This window comes from Nylanderia fulva, unplaced genomic scaffold (assembly GCF_048542155.1).
Source record: "Nylanderia fulva isolate GAGA-0341 unplaced genomic scaffold, ASM4854215v1 Scaffold4, whole genome shotgun sequence".
Lineage (NCBI taxonomy): Eukaryota > Metazoa > Arthropoda > Insecta > Hymenoptera > Formicidae > Nylanderia > Nylanderia fulva.
In genome coordinates, this window is record NW_028190476.1 from 2445219 (window position 1) to 2462468 (window position 17250).

The 17250-nt window shown below is 37.2% G+C and overlaps 1 protein-coding gene across 7 annotated transcripts in view; it reads left to right on the forward strand.

Moving 5' to 3' along the window:
• The window catches only part of cher (filamin A protein cher), a 50227-nt gene extending 35260 nt beyond the window's left edge, over window positions 1–14967 (forward strand). For 6 of the 7 annotated variants that reach the window (XM_029311761.2, XM_029311760.2, XM_029311759.2 and 3 more), the window contains 8 exons: window positions 649–874; window positions 6668–6808; window positions 7337–7639; window positions 7815–8870; window positions 11796–11989; window positions 12639–13080; window positions 13527–13730; window positions 14082–14967. In XM_029311761.2, the coding sequence (XP_029167594.2) occupies window positions 649–874; window positions 6668–6808; window positions 7337–7639; window positions 7815–8870; window positions 11796–11989; window positions 12639–13080; window positions 13527–13730; window positions 14082–14266 (2751 nt within the window). In that variant the 3' untranslated portion in view covers window positions 14267–14967. Of the gene's footprint in view, window positions 1–648; window positions 875–5129; window positions 6005–6667; window positions 6809–7336; window positions 7640–7814; window positions 8871–11795; window positions 11990–12638; window positions 13081–13526; window positions 13731–14081 lie in introns of those variants that run through there. The other variant, XM_029311767.2, reaches the window with a different exon arrangement.
• The last annotated feature ends 2283 nt before the right edge of the window (window positions 14968–17250 follow it).

The following is a 17250-nucleotide window of genomic DNA, read 5'->3' on the forward strand; positions in this document are numbered from 1 at the left end:
AAGCTTAATGTTGCCGTAATTAGCCTAACGTGAATTCATTATACACAGACTTCTTATGATGAGAATTTTGCAATAATCTTGTCTTAGTTATATAATAAATTCTTTACACGCATCGCGCTTTGGCTTAAGACCAGAATCGAAATACGTAGATTCTATCGTAATGAGGTGTAACGTACACCATCTCCCGATTTCGAAAATTCCTGCGTTCCTCTTTCCTGTGAAGATTTCGCAAGAATTTTATTAGCGCCCGTAAAAAAATGAAAAAAAAGCTTTTTTAAATGCTTGGCGCCGTTCCAGCACTGAAATATCTTATGCGATATCATGTGATATTACGATCCATTGTCACCAGAGACATGTCTTTATCACATCATAACCCAGTCACATTTTTATTCGCACAGCAATTCTCCAAAATCTTTTATTTTTACATAAAAATTTTTTATATAAAAATAAATGAAATATCAATAAGAGGTATCGATTTAATATTGCATATTTTGAAACATAATTAAAATAATTATCAATTATGTATAATAATAGTATAGATTATTGTTCTTCTCTTTATTTAAGTATTACAATGATCTACAATCTAAGATGTAAAGAGAAAAATATTTAATAATGTTAATAACTATCTCAATTTTCATAACGTTTCAGGCATCCGAAGAGTATCGGGAACATAGCACGCACAAAACTCAACGAGCTCGTAAGTCACGACAGAGACGAAATCAACACGTCGTTGAGCAGCGTAGTACAACCCTACAGGAGAGTTCTACTGTCACCACAAAGCGCAGCAGTCAGCAGGAACTATCGAAAAAGAATTTCAACGTTATCCGGTTGAATTCCATCCCACTACCTCTTCTGAGCGGTGGCACAGTTATTTGTAAGTATATCTGAAAAAATATCTTTAATATATCTCAACATTTTTTTCGTCAAAATAATTGAAATAAGAAAAATAATTTTTATTTGGAAAATAATACGATTTTTCAATTATTGAGAATTTTGCAGTAGCATATACATTGCATGCAAGCATAAGAATAAGTATTTCTTAATTATATGTGTATGTATGCTACTTAATTATCTACTCTACTTAATTATTTTATACTTTGATATACATGCAATCATATAAATAAAAAATATCGATTTTTAAATGCATACGATTGGTTGGATACTGAAAACCACACAGTGATAACTATTGACGATTTATTAATTAGTTTATATTTTATAAAATTGAAATAATAATAATGATATATTTCATTCATAATATAGATGAAAAGTAAAATATTTATTTAGAAAGAAAAGAAAAAATTTATAATTATAATCTCAGCGCAATACTGAGAATAACGTGGATGCACCGTACGACTTATTGTCGACTTGTACTACTGCGACAAAGAAATATTAGATATTTAAAAACACAAGATATTTAAAAACATAACTATAGTAAAATAATAAATTATTGTATAAAATTATATAAGTTGAAATTGCTGTCAATGTATGACAAGCAAACTTTGCAAGTCTGTCCGATTTATTATTAGCTCGTACTACTCGTAAGAGTGACGGCGCTTTTATTCGTCGAAATTACAGGTAATTCTTTAATGCTTCCTTCTTTCGTGAAAAGTTTCTCTAAAACTTTTTGTAAAAAGATCTTATTATTAGCAGAATAAAAATTTTTAATTGATTTAAAAGATTTATTTTTTTCATTAATTTTTTTAAAATAAAATTTTTTGATAAACTTGTTTCGCATCGAACTTTAATATCGATCAACGTAATATTGACATGATACACATTTCCATAGTTATTAATTTATGTTCTATTATTAGTTTAATGACAATAACTAAACGCAACGTCGTCGTGAAACCGACCTATTTAATGCGCAGAATAAATCTCGAATTTTACTGCGCAACATATATACTGAGCATGGTTGCTTTCAAGATTTTATGACGTTTTTTTGTTTTATGCGAAAAATTCGGCGCTCTCAAATGTTTCCGGAAACCCTTTTCCTTCTTTCCGCAATACGATTAAAAAATAAATCACCTTTAAACTTATTTAATGATCATTATAACGAAAGAATTATCATTATTCATGCCTATAAGCGGAGAAATTAAACTTGACTGGATTTCACATGTATTTTGATAGTTTGTCAGTAAGACTGATTAACGATCGACGTAACATATATTACACGATGTGACATACATTTCGGGATTAATAAAGTTTAAAAACTTTAGGATGATAAAAATCAGTAGAACAACACAATGATTTTATAAAAACAAAATTAATATTAATATTAATTAATATTAACCTATAATAATAATTAATAATTAATATTAATATTAATTAGTTGGATTTTTAATTTTATTATTAATAGATATAATATAGATTATATAATATATTATGAAGATATATAAATTAATATATAATATTATGGAGATTAATAATGTTTTTAGTATTTGGATTAAATGTCAGAGGAAGTAAAATGAAATAAGCCTCTGCTGTTAAATAACATTGTATAAGATAATCAAATTTTCTCCCGACACGACGATTGACGCTAATAAATAAGGAGGCTACGAGTAATGTGATTCAATTATACGTAATGCTCCGCGATTGACCAACACGCGTTAAGAGAGCCTGAAGTGACAGACACGACGGACACATTATCGCGTTTTATCCACCACCTCGCCAAAAATATGGCGAGCTGGACAGGCCGGCTGGTACGTGGAAGAAGAGTAACGTATATTGCGCGGATAAGCGCGACATACTGTCCGCGATATTAATATTGGGTGATTAAGTAGCTCCGGATGCACGATACTCGTGGTTGGTCCAAAGCCGAGTCTCGAGATTTCACGTCGAGTCGAGGACGGTGACGGGTCCAAAAAAATCGCCCAATACCATTTCGAGACTCTTTCCTCATCCTCCGAATCGGATTCGTCATCCTCTCGCGTTCGCGTGCGAAGATCAACTGGAACTCCGATTTTCCGGTCGACGAACCCGTGAGATTCCATCCCGGACGCGTTTTATCTTGCCAAGAGAGAGTTTATCTTGTTGCTCGAATCTCGATCAAATTTCTCACTTGAAATAATATTTTACCACCTCCATTGTAGTTCGCAAGATGGTATGTAGCTTTCATTTCAATACGTTCGGTATATAGTGTATCATACGATTAAGAAAGCAAAGGAGCCTGAATAGGCCGAAGAATAATTTTGAATCGGGTCGTTGCGATTCTGGCAAATTATTTATGATATCTCCGGTGACTCTTGAGCGCTGATGCGTGCGAGAGCAATGGATTACACGGCGGAGGTTCAACGCATCTCACGCCTGTCCGCAATTAGTCAAACCCGGCCACCCATTCCTCCTCGTCATGACGATTACGACGCGTGTTAAATACACGCACGAGACGATTCGCTCGCTTGACGACTTCCTTCGGTAAATGAAACTAGTACCACCGTAGACCAAGGGGTGTTAGACGCCAAGATTCTCGTCTTGTCTATCTTGAGAATTCCGGTATTTCGTCCAATGTGATAACAATTTACGTAACTATAATAAAGATGGACAGAGGAATCAAAGCAGAATGGAAGAGAGACTCAAAGGAGGGTATCGAGAGGAAGAACTGTGTATGTATGTTCAAAGAATGTTTCTTTGAATGCATTGTGACTGCCTTTGTCTTTCTGCGTACATTTCAAATTCACTTTACAAGAAGAGACCATTATATTTTTTATTGGTATCAAAACAAATAAAAGTGAGAAAAAAATACAAATATCAAATTGAATAACAAACTTTAAGAGATTTTCCTCTAATTTTATTGTATACACGAAGAGAATTTTCTCTTAGAATTTAGCCTGAAAATCATGGTAATAGTGAGACGATATAGTATTGGAAGAATTTTATAAGAGGTCTTCTGATTAATATTTACCACAATAAAAAATATTAATATGTACATAGTAAAATTAATGAAACATGTTTTGTATCTAATTACGATAGATATAAATATTTTTAATTGTAGAAAATATATTAATCAGAAAAACTCTTATAAAATTCTTCCAATACCCTAAAAATCATAGTGGGACAATATATGGTATCGGAGGAATTTTATAAAAAGTCCTCAGATTTATTTACCAATAAAAAATATTAATATGTAGCATAGCAAAATTAATCAAACATGTTTTGCATCTTATTGCGACAGATATAAATATTTTTAATTGCAACAAATATATGAATCCGAGAAACTTTTCTAAAATTCTTCCAATACCATATTATCCCACGATTATCATGATTTTTGGGGTAAATTCTAATAGAAAATTCTCTCTCTCTGTGTAAGATTAAAAGAAATCTTTACATATAAAAAAAATTTAATATAAAGAAGCTTCTATTTTCGATTAAGATGTCTCTCTTCTCAGGCCAAAAAGTAACATGAAAAATAAAGATAATAATAATCATCCAGCCGACGGTCCCCCGTCGTGAGAAGTATCAAGTTCCAAAGACGGCCTCGAGCCGTCTCCTTCAGCAATCAAAGGCAATATGTCGAGCGCCCGGCAACAACGTCATCACGAGCACGCCTAATGATGGTCGCGTCGTCCCGTTCCCAATTTACCCCGATCAAGTTGGTCTCGTCCAGCGTTGATCTGCACCAGCCACGCAAGTCGTCCATCCGCGAGTCTTGAGAGAAAACGGCGGGATTACCGCAATATAGTTATTTGTATATATATATATATATAAAATGTACCTCCATCCCGCCGTCCTCATCTACACCTGCGCCATAAATCTTGGCGGACCAGGTGCGGGCGCCACGACGCCGACCATTCGCTTCCTCCCACCAGCCTCGGAATCCTCGGATTAGCGCGTGCGTGAACCTCTACAGGTTCGCTCCGATCGTGTGTATACGTGTAAATGTGTATAGGCATGTGATTGCGACCTAGAGAAGGATAAATCTCTTCATGGAGAACGACAAAGACAGAGACAGAGAAGCCAGGCAAGAAGATTGCCCGAGAGACGAGATAGATTAGCGAACATCGCGAGCGACGCTGAATCGGTAGCTTCTCCTGGTAGCTCTATGCTGGAAAAAAGATTACCCGGCCAGATCGACGGCCGGGCTCTCTCTCTCGTCGCCGTCGACCGACTTTAGTGGCCGTGCGACCGTCAGTCGTGCCAGAGATGCGCCCTCGTGAGGTCGACTGACAGACGCCATCAGGCTGGAGACCTCGAGAGAACGAAATCGCTGGAAAACGTCGGAAGACGTTGGTCATCGTTCGGTCAGTCGGTCGGTGGGTCGGTTGGTCTCCTCGGGTCTGCCCCGCGGTACCCCTCGGGGATCCTTGACTTCTTTTTTAGCGCAAACACGTTACGGTGAAGATTTATCGCCGCCGATCTATTCGGGGGTTTCTCGTCCAAGGGGTGTTGCCTTCGGCACGTGACGTCGCGCTTGTAACTGGATTCTTTCACTTACGTTGAATCACCTTGGCCGATATTTCGAAATTTGATACGAGATTTTCTCTTTTTCAATTTTATTTTCTCTTCTCAATCGAAGGATAGAATCTGCCAACGAGATAGAAGCCGTTTAATTAAGGCCTAGGAATTTTTCTCGTTTAATCTCACGATCGTTGAAAGATCAATAATCCTTGTGAGGAAATAAAAATATAGTTCCTTTTCGTATTAAGAAAAACACGAGACATTATTAAATTTGACGACAATCAGAAAGATTTCTGTCTCGAAGTGAGTTTACAATCGACTCGCGATATACATTAATTCGCCCAGTGCGTCGATAATAATTTGCGTGATCCTGAGATATATTTGTTGGAGATGTTTTGGGCGGAAAAGGAACCAGAGAAACCAGCCACGTGGCAGGAGGTGTCGACCTTCTATAGAGCTTGGCTAAAGAGCATATCCTGCAGCGAATTCGATCACGCCGCGCGTGGACCGATCTGTTACGCTAAAATTGCTCAAGAAAAAGACGCCCCAGGACCCGGACTCGACTTTGCGCCACTCATCTTCCAGAGCATCTTCTATATTCAGACGAGAAAAGGTCGCGCCTACAAAAATCTCTGAATATAACTTTGACTAAAATTTTTTTAAACAAAAAACTTGAAAACTTGTATCAAATAATTTATCATTTTTATAGTGTGTAATCAGATTATCAATCTATTATCAGCTAAAAAATTAATTTATAAATACGTGCAAAAAATTACATTTTTAATAAAAAGATATATAAAAGCCGTATTAAATAATTTATAATTTATTGTAGTGTATAATCAGAGAGATTATTGATATCTGTTATCCAGTTAAAAAATTAATTTATGAATACTTATCAAAAAATTAAATTTTTAATAAAAAGATATATCTTTAAATTATATTTTTGATATGCGCACTGTTTCCAAAGAGGGATCTTATTTAATTTTTTAAAAACATAATAGACGCGTATATATGGAAAATAATTTTTTTTATACTTATGAGGGGAAAATTACTTATGCGAAGATATATGTATATTTTCGAATATGAAATGGCGAACAAAAATGACAAACACAAACATTAAGAAGTTATTTTTAATATGAAATCGTGTTTAGGTGCGAAAACTAATTTTGTATATCAGTGCCAACCAATCGCAACATACTATATATGCGAAGAAACTATGTCGCGTAGGTGTCCTTTAGATTACGTTTGATAAACGTCGTCCTCTCCTCATTTTCAGCCGAAGTGAAAATGCCGAGCGGAAACGTGGATAAACCTGTGATCGAGGACAATCATGATGGTACGGTATCTATCAAGTACGAGCCGAGGGAAGAGGGCCTCCACGAGATTTATGTGAAATTCAACGGCGAACACGTCCAGGGTAAGTTAATCCATTTATCTCGCGAATTAACAGCGATTACGCAATTGTCAGGCGCGATCGATCATAGCGGTAGTTTCCAAGAATAACGCGCTAATCCACGATGCGTGTAAAATCCTGAAACAGGAGGGCTGTATGAAAATTCATTCTCCGTGTAATAGATCCCGCGAGCGCCAATTTGCGCTAATAATAAATCTCTCTCCGTCTGCGGAAATTAATTTACTTCGCGCGACTATCATTAAACTTCCCAATTAATTTTACAGATAAATATTTATTATATATCATTTATTATATTATCCCTCATTGTGTATATTTTCGTCTTAAAATATATACTTTCAATTTATTTTCCTGCGAATTTATACAATTTTATAAGGGTAAAAATACAAATTTTTTAATTATTACAATTATATGTTTTTTTCATATCTTTATTTATATAATATTTAAACACATCTAAAAATGATTTACATATGATATAAACCATTCTTCGATTTTTTGTATATTTTACATTAATATAATTTTTTTTATTTTTAGGTTCTCCATTTAAATTCCATGTCGACTCCTTGGCGAGCGGATATGTGACGGCATATGGACCAGGTTTGGTCTATGGCGTTTGCGGCGAACCTGGAAACTTCACCATTTCCACAAAGGGTGCCGGCGCAGGCGGTCTCTCGCTGGCTGTCGAAGGGCCCAGCAAGGCTGAAATATGCTGCCACGACAACAAGGATGGCACGGTGTCCGTATCTTATCTGCCCACAGCGCCCGGAGAATACAAGATCACCGTTAAATTCGGCGACAAGCACATCAACGGCAGTCCTTTCGTCGCCAAAATTACAGGTAAGTGCAAAATTACAATTAAGATTATTTTGACATTACGATTTATTTCGGATTATATTTTTAGCCAGTCAAATTTTTTATTTTTTCGAATAAAAATTTCCATTTCACCGTAATTCTCCCATAAATAAAACACCGAAAAATATCAAACAATAAAAAAATGAAATGCTGTTTTTAGGCGAAGGACGCAAGAGAAATCAGATCTCCGTGGGTTCTTCCAGCGAGGTGCAACTACCGGGTAAGGTGTCTGATGCAGACATCAAGTCTCTGAACGCGTCCATTACGGCGCCCAGCGGTCTCGAGGAACCCTGCTTCCTAAAAAAGATGCCGAGCGGCAACATGTGCGTGTCCTTCACGCCGCGCGAGGCGGGCGAGCACATAGTAGGTGTGAAAAGAATGGGTAAGCACATACCGAATTCGCCCTTCAAGATCGACGTGAAGGACCGCGAGGTCGGCGACGCGAAAAAGGTCAAAGTCTCCGGTCCCGGTCTGAAGGACGGCAAGACCCACATGGAGAACAATTTTTCCATCGACACAAGGAACGCCGGCTTCGGTGGCCTCTCTCTCTCGATGGAGGGCCCGAGTAAGGCCGAGATCCAGTGCAAGGATAACGAAGACGGCACCCTGAACATCTCCTACAAGCCGACCGAGCCCGGCTACTACATCATGAATCTCAAATTCGCGGACCACCACGTCGAGGGCTCGCCATTCACCGTCAAGGTCAGCGGCGAAGGCAGCAACCGGCAGCGGGAGAAGATTCAGAGGCAGCGAGAGGCCGTACCTATTACCGAGGTCGGCAGCCAGTGCAAGCTGACCTTCAAGATGCCCGGAATTACGTCCTTCGATCTTGCCGCCACCGTCACGTCTCCCGGTGGGGTCACCGAGGACGCCGAGATCAAGGAAGCCGAAGACGGCATCTACGCGGTGGCGTTCGTGCCCAAGGAACTCGGCGTGCACACGGTATCCGTGCGTTACAAGTCCATGCACATCCCCGGCTCGCCCTTCCAGTTCACGGTAGGCCCTCTCAGAGACGGCGGAGCTCACAGGGTTCACGCGGGCGGACCTGGTTTGGAGAGAGGAGAACAAGGAGAACCCTGCGAGTTCAATATCTGGACTAGAGAAGCGGGCGCGGGCACTCTCGCCGTGTCCGTCGAGGGACCCAGCAAGGCGCAGATAGATTTCAAGGATCGCAAGGATGGCAGCTGTTATGTTAGCTACGTTGTTACTGAACCTGGTAAGCCACGAGTGTGCTTTTTATATTTATGACATTTTTTACAAGTGAAACGAGTTATCGTTTCGATGCATTAGGTTTTTATTGAAATTGTGTAGGAGATTATATATATTTGTTTTTAAAAGTGCGTGTGTGTGCAATAATACATTAATTAAACTATGCCACCAAAAAATCTTTAAAGTGATAACAATATTTAATTAGAATATCTTAATATAATTTGTTCCAATTTTTTGTTGTTAAGCTCTGTGAGTGTATTTAAAAAACAATATTTAAATAATAATTAGAGATCTAAATTTCAAAAATGAAATCTTTGACATTTGCAACGTAAATTTTATGTAAGATATTAATGGAATATTTTTTTCTCAATTTTCATTAATGTTTTTATAGTTTCTCATATATGAGATAAAAAATTATACACACATCTATAATAATAATTAGAGAAGATTTGATTAATTTTTTATATTAATAATATAAACTATATATAAAATTCAAATGTGATTACGAGTAAAATATTTTACGATTATTTTAATCATCGCGGAATTCAAGGGGAAAGGTGTATATAATATTATCTAAAATCATGACATTATGTATGCAATGCAATATATACATATTCGACCGCTAATTTGGAATTACAGAAGAATATCGGTAGACAAGATACCAGACTGTCAGTCGAAGTGTCAATAAAATGCCACAAAGTAACGGCAAAGATGGACCTTCGCCAACGTCGATATGCTATTCTCGCTTGAACAGTTGTCGAAAATGATTCGTACTTTAAGACACTAACGCCGCGTTCTCTAAGAGACTTGTTCGTTAAAATAACTTTGTTACAAGGCGAAGCTCTCGCGATTTATACAATGAATTTATCATGCGCGTACACTTTGTATCGTGATGAATTATTCGTCGCATGTAGGTACATAATCGATTTGCATACCGTCGCACGAGTGTGACTCATGAAAGCTCGTCCAAAATTATCTCCGTGCGAATTCTGTGGATCGCCAATGATACTCGCGCGAATTAAATCATCCACAACGCGGACGCCTGTTGGCTTTAATACGCGCGAATCTACTCACGAGGCGGTTGAATCATATTTAATATTTTTAAGTAGGATGAAACGCAATGTCATCTTATTTTCATTTTATATTTTTGACCATTTCTAAGTACAAAAAACAAACCTTAGGCTTCCGATATTTTTTGAGATTCGATATATTTTTATCTTCTCTAATATTTGTATTATTTAATTAATTCCGAGATCGATCAAAATCGAAAGGGGCGCACAATAATATTATATTTTTTTCAATCTTTCTGAGAAATATTACAAATGTGTAATTGAAGAGATAAAAAGTGTCTTTTTTTTCTAACTAAAGTCACAAATGTAATTTGTTCTGGATAAGAGGAGCGACTTAAATTTTCGATAAATACTAACACAAGATTTTTGCAAATTTTCGGCACTAAATTCGTCCGTCAGGAAGTCGCTACCAAAATATAGCTTCCGCTGGTCGATGGGGCACCGCGTATTTGTGCGCGGTCGGATTTACGTTTGCACCATAATCGCGGACGTCCAAAGTGTTAATGAATCCGGCTCGGCTGCTCGTTGATCCGTCATCGTCCCCATGTTTCCCTGCCTCAACCCATCCTTCCGTCCCCCGTTGATCATCCAGCTCTCTCGGTTCCGATCCCGAAATATCGCCGTCTATATTTGTTAAGGTGGATCCATATTTTGGCCTCGGTTGGCCACTCGCGGCTGGACGCGGATTAGCGCGCGATGGTTATATTTGGGCCCCGTGGGAGAGCAGAGGCGGTGGGGCGATCATAGGGGCGCGAAAACAGAAACACACACACACACACGCATACACACACACATGGGGAAGAGGGAGAAAACTCGCGGACGAATCGAGATCAGGATCGAAAAGTAGTAGTGGTACGCGACCAACCTCCGGTTGCAGCTGCGATCGTTCGTCTCTTTCTCTCTTCCTTCCTCTTCGCTTCCTTTTTTCTCTTCTTTGTTAGATTCTCCCTTCCCCACCCTGATCAAACTCTTCTAGCCACCCTCGATTTCTTCCTCCTTTCCTATTCCGTCCGTCAAGGTTCCCTTGACGTTGGATCGTTTACTTCCGGCGCAATCCGTGACATAAACTCGGGGTCAATGGCTACCTTCACAGCCACCACGCAGATCGTCCTGGCGGGAAACGAGTCGCAATTTCAGGAAGACAATGGTTAGTTCGATCTTTGAGCGATCGTCCTCGCGAGCATCGTGGAATACGAAACATACAATTCATCGCAAACGTGATTTATTCAATTACTGCGCTTCATTCAGAAATTTAACTGGCATAGCCGCATAATATAGACCTGACTCTATGTAAATATTATTAATTTTATTAAGCAACAGATTGTGCGCGTCTATAATATTTTTTTTCTCGACAAAAATTTTAATTCTACACGGACATTAAAATATTTAATCTCGAGCAAAATTATATCTTAAGAGTTTAACAAGGTTCTGTAATGTAAATATAAATTTAAAGTGTAAGACAGGCAACAAGAGCCAAATCGCGGATGACAGTGCGTTATCCCAACGAAACTAAATTTTTTCGTTAGAATTAAATACCTGTGCACAAGGCACCAAATTTTACTTGGTCACGGCCAAGATTTAAAATTGGAATAATCTCTACAAGAGATTATGGAATTAAATCGTTGGGATAACGCACTGTCATCCGCGATTTGGCTCTTGTTGCCTGTCTTACACTTTAAATTTAAAATTATATCTTCTCTATTACATCTATCTTTCTTAGATATACATTAGTCTATACAATTATTTTTTATACACAATTACAGAAACTTCTAATTTGGTTTTATTATACCTTTACGCAGCGAAATATATTGGACATTTCTACAAGTCAATTCATTGATTTATGCGTAATCGCTTGCTTTCAGGCGAGTACAGGGTGGGAATCAAGTTCAACGATCAGCACATTCCTGATTCGCCGCACAAGGTTTACATCTCGCCGGCGATGGGCGACGCGCACAAGCTCGAAATCGCGCAGTTCCCCGACAGCGGAGTGCAGCCCGACAAACCGTACACGTTCCTGGTGCGCAAGAACGGTGCCAAGGGTGAACTGGACGGAAAGGTAATATTGTACATAGCGGCCCTTTTTCCACGCTGCTAGCAAGCGTGATTGTCAAGATGCCGTAACATCCGCGCGAGCGTGACTCGCATCTCTCTCTCTCCCGATAAATCACCTTGCGAAAGAGAGGAGTCGCCGTAAATAACTCGCGCTCTTGTGAAACGGCCGCAACAGACCGCGTAGGCGGGACCGCGAACGTATTTTTACTGTGCGCCATGTGTACATAGCTGGATGAGTCACATGGAAGATGATTTCGACACAAAGTAGCGTCTCCGTCATCTCACGACTTTGTAACGATTTCTCTCGCTCGTTCATTCGAGAGTCAGCGACAGTTTTATTTATTTTTTTATCCCCGTTTCTTAAGATCCAGTAATTTATTGCTGTGAAAACATTGGGCTTTGCAGAAATATTTGACTCTTAAAAAATCGTAAAATTACATCGAGAATAAAACAAGCAAGAATTTTGATATTACACGCAATGTCGAGAAAAATAATGAAGATTTCACGAAGAGGGTGAAATTTCAGAATATTATATACTTCGAGGTATAATCTGATTTTTATTATTAATGAGTCGATATCGTACCCTTGGCTAGAAAATGGCTGATTGAAGGTTGACCTTTCGAGTCGCACTGATCGATTTGTAACCTTTTCAGATCGTGTCGCCGAGCGGTATCCAGGACGATTGCTTCATTCAGAGCATCGACGCGGACACGTATTCAGTGAGGTTTATGCCAACGGAGAACGGAATTCACCAAATTCACCTCAAGTTCAACGGAGTGCACATAACAGGCAGCCCGTACCGCATCAAGGTCGGTAAGGTAGACGCTGATCCGGCGGCATTGCACGCGTACGGAAACGGCCTGAAGGAGATCAAGACTGGACAGAAGACCGACTTCATCATCGACACCTGCAACGCGGGTTGCGGCGCATTAGGAGTCACCGTGGATGGACCCAGCAAAGTCGCCATGGACTGTACCGAGGTCGAGGAGGGCTACAAGGTCAGGTACACGCCTTTGGTACCGGGCGATTACTACATCAGCATCAAATACAACGGCTACCACATCGTCGGCTCGCCGTACAAGGTTCCTTGCACAGGTGTATATTTTTAATAAACGCTTATATAATGATCCCAGCAAACAATATATAAATGTTATATACTCAAGCATGTTACATGTAATGTATATGTTAGTTGTAATTTCCCACTCATAGATGTAACATTTTTAATATTACATATATTACATTGTAGTTATATTGTCATTATATCCCAAGATAGCACTGACTTATCAATACATCAATGTGCTATTTGGTATATAATTACAATATAACTACAATGTAATATATATTATATTAAAATGTTACATCTATGAGTGGGAAATTACAACTAACGTGGATGTTACATGTAACATACACGTTATATTACCTGTTATATTCCGTTTTATTATAGCAATGTAACAATTATATATCGGTGTTTGCTGGGATGTATTATCCGCTAAAACTGTACGGGCGAGATAATAGAAAATGATAAATATCGTTTATTCCAGGTGCGGATTTGGCGGAGAGAGGCGCGCAAGAGACGAGTTCGATCGTCGTCGAGACCGTGCAAAAGATATCAAAATCCAAACAGGTTGGCCCGGTATTGCCCTTATTCAAGTCAGACGCGAGCAAGGTGACGAGCAAAGGCATGGGTCTCAAAAAGGCTTATTTAGGAAAGCAAAATCAATTCACCGTGAGCGCAGGAGATGCAGGTATGTTATTGGAATTATATGTATTCGTTATATCAGATTTATTTTTTACAATTGAACAGATCGATCACTTACTGCTATATCTATACCATTTCCAAATAACTATTTCAAATACATATTTAACATTCAATCATTTAATTTTATAGGTTTTTTAATCATTACCTAGATAGCACCACGTCTACAATTGGTGCATAAGACATCATTAAGAAATCTTATGATATGGTATCCCAAAGACATCTTAAAAACATTTAAAAAATGTCTTATGCACCAATTTTGGACATGTTTGGTGCTACCTGGGTATTTATAGAAAATAATATATCGTGTCTAGAGCGTCAATCGATGTCGTAATTATAGGTAACAATATTCTCTATGTGGGGATGTACGGGCCCAAAGGGCCTTGCGAAGAGGTATTCGTGAAGCACACGGGTCGCAACAACTACAATGTTAGTTACCTGGTGCGCGAGCGGGGCGAATACATCGTGATCGTCAAATGGGGTGACGATCACATTCCCGGCTCACCCTACAAGGTCGACGTTTAAGCCGAACCCAGCACCCAAATTAAATCTGCAGCGATGCGAGATTAGAGCTGTGCTTCGTCTCGATGTAAATTGGAATTTTGAAATTTGCGTCAAACTTCGCCAAAATAGAAACGAATTAAGCGTCAATCTAGACTTCCGGACTCGTGTGTTCGTAATTTAATTTGAAAATTATTGGCGAATCCAAGATCTATCTAAAAATGGTTTATGTCGAAACGACGCATTGCTCGATTCCTAAAACAATAATTGTATTTAGGAGACAATTATTGACGTTGACGATAAAAACGCGATATGAGATATGATTTCTTATCGACATAGTTAATTCGCTCATTTTTCCAAAGTCCTGGGGACAATTTCAACATCTTAGAATTCTTGTTGAGACAGTAGAACCGTGAATAGAAGCGACGACCGTTAAAAAATGATGTTAAAAAAAAATACGTAGGTCAATTACTCGTTCGTTCAAAAATACCAATTGTGCCTTTTATTAGATGCAAATACATTTATAAAATATATATATATATACGATATACACAATACACATGCAAAGACACGTACAAAGACGCTCCACATCCAAATCAGATTCTAATTGCATTATATTATGTTATATATATATTATCGGTTACTAAGTATATAAATAAAATATATACTGCAACTGATTATTATAAAAATAATATAGAAGTTAAATAAATAATATATTTATTATATATTATATGAATTCTTCGTTCACACCATCCTTAGCTTTCTTCTTGAGAAACATAAGCATGACATGCATTGCACAATGCGCAATGAGCTTAGAGTGTTGCACTGTGCACTGTGTAGATACAAAATTAAAGAACACAATTTCCAATTTTTTGTACATTTTCTGAAAATTTAAAAATTCTATAATTTAAACATTTAATTTTCTAAAATTTAGAGAAATTTATTTTTACTAAAAACAAAAACTTACATTTCAATGCATGTATTATTTAATCGTTATATTAATTGGATAGAAAAAGTATAAAGGCACATTTTATAGGACTATTGATTAATAGTCATTAATTTTTTCATAGTTTATCTTGCTTAATTCTATATTATTATTTTTTTTAATCATAGTATATAAATAAGAAATAAATTTGCATGTGTATGTGTGATGAGAAAAAAGGTGATATATATTAAATGATTATTTCATCAGAGACAATCTTTCTTTCCCATTATTTCTTTCCAGTGCTATATAACATATATTTTTCTACAAAACACGCAAGTCTTTAAATTAATTCTAGCTGAACTTATAAAAACTGTCTTGTGAAATCATCAGACCGCAGTTTTTACATCGCACACTTCTGGACGCGCGTTTCTCTCATTAATATTACATTATTTCGAGGCATTCTCACGCCCATTTTAACGTAAGTCACTTTCTGCTTTTTCGTCTTCGCAGCATATTGAATAGATCGCGTATTAAGATAGTGCGAGGCAAAGTGAATACCGGGTGGATAAATACAATGGCATTTGCAATTTTGAATGCTCGTCGCGTTTCTCACGAATAATTAATATCGCGCGTTTATGCGGCGATAGTCCCATTTTCCATTTTCCAAGTGCGACGAAAGCGCGCGCGCAATTCTCAGTGTCATATCGAAAATTAATGCGTTGAGACGCGGCTTCGCGACAACTCCCGTCGAATGCATTTGCATACAACAGGAAGTGCACCGCGGATAACTTGTCGTCGTCTGTGTCGCACCTGTAGACCATGAATAACGCTACAGCTGCGCATTTGCAACGGCATTAATTAATTCGTCAGCGTTTGCTTACCTGCGATATCTTTATCGAGTACATAATTGCGTGCTTAATTCCTTATCTTCACAAACGGAAAACTTGAGATAGAAGGTCTGCGTGCTTGTGTCCTGTGATTTACATTTTTATAATCACTCTGAAAATTGCAAGAAAATAATATCTAATAGCGTAATCTTTTTTTAAAGTAAACGCAGAGTTATTACTTTTAATTGCTGCATATACTATTATAGTGAATCAAGACATTCTTTTTTATAGAGAATGATATAATTATGAGAGAATTCTTTTTTCTTCTCTCTGTTTATTTTTCCAATATAATTAGCGATATTAATATTACGCTCTTTTTCTTTAATTCAATTTTACAGTTAAGGATATATTTTTATGCATTTCAATTAATTTTTTCAATTTGTTATTTATCTTATAAAAAATAGAGAAAAAGGAAGGAAGAAGAGAGAAGACTTCTAAAGAAGGTAAGATTTGACATGATATAGATATAATTTAATTAATAATTTCAATATATATGTATCTTTATATATATTTCTAGAAGCATTATTTTATTATATCTATATTCTAAAAAACCGCAAGCTTTTGCTGTCTACTAAAAATTTGTGTAATTCTAATAAATGACAAGATTTTATTAAAATTTTGAAGAGCGATAGAAACATTTCCAAATGCTAAAAATAAAATATTGATAAAATTCAAACATAAAAATTACACGAATAAAAAATATAATACATATAAAAAGCTATCGTTATATGACAATAATTAATCTTTGAAAAAAAAAATTGAAACAATATTCATATTTTGCAATCTAATCTAACGATTTAATTCTTTTTAAATTCATATTCATAAGTGGAGCTCAGATCAGAGCGAGCATGAAAAATTATTCATCCTTTCATATATTTTTACAAAATAATTTTTCACATACATCAACATTATTAATTAAATAACAATTCTTCCCTTCACTAATATATCATTAACATTTTAAGTGCACCAGCTATATCGTTTCATCGTCTCTTATCGCCTCCAATTATCTCACGCAAGCGGAGAAATCGAATTTGGCAAACTTTTCTGACCTGTGCGCAAAAATATATTCGCTCGACCGCGCGTTTCTCGTTCTCAATCCATACACGCGTTTGCGCTCTCTCTCTCTCTCTCTCGGGAGAGAAATTCATAAACAGAGACGGAGCGTGGTGCAGAAATAAAAAAAAAAAAAAAAAAAA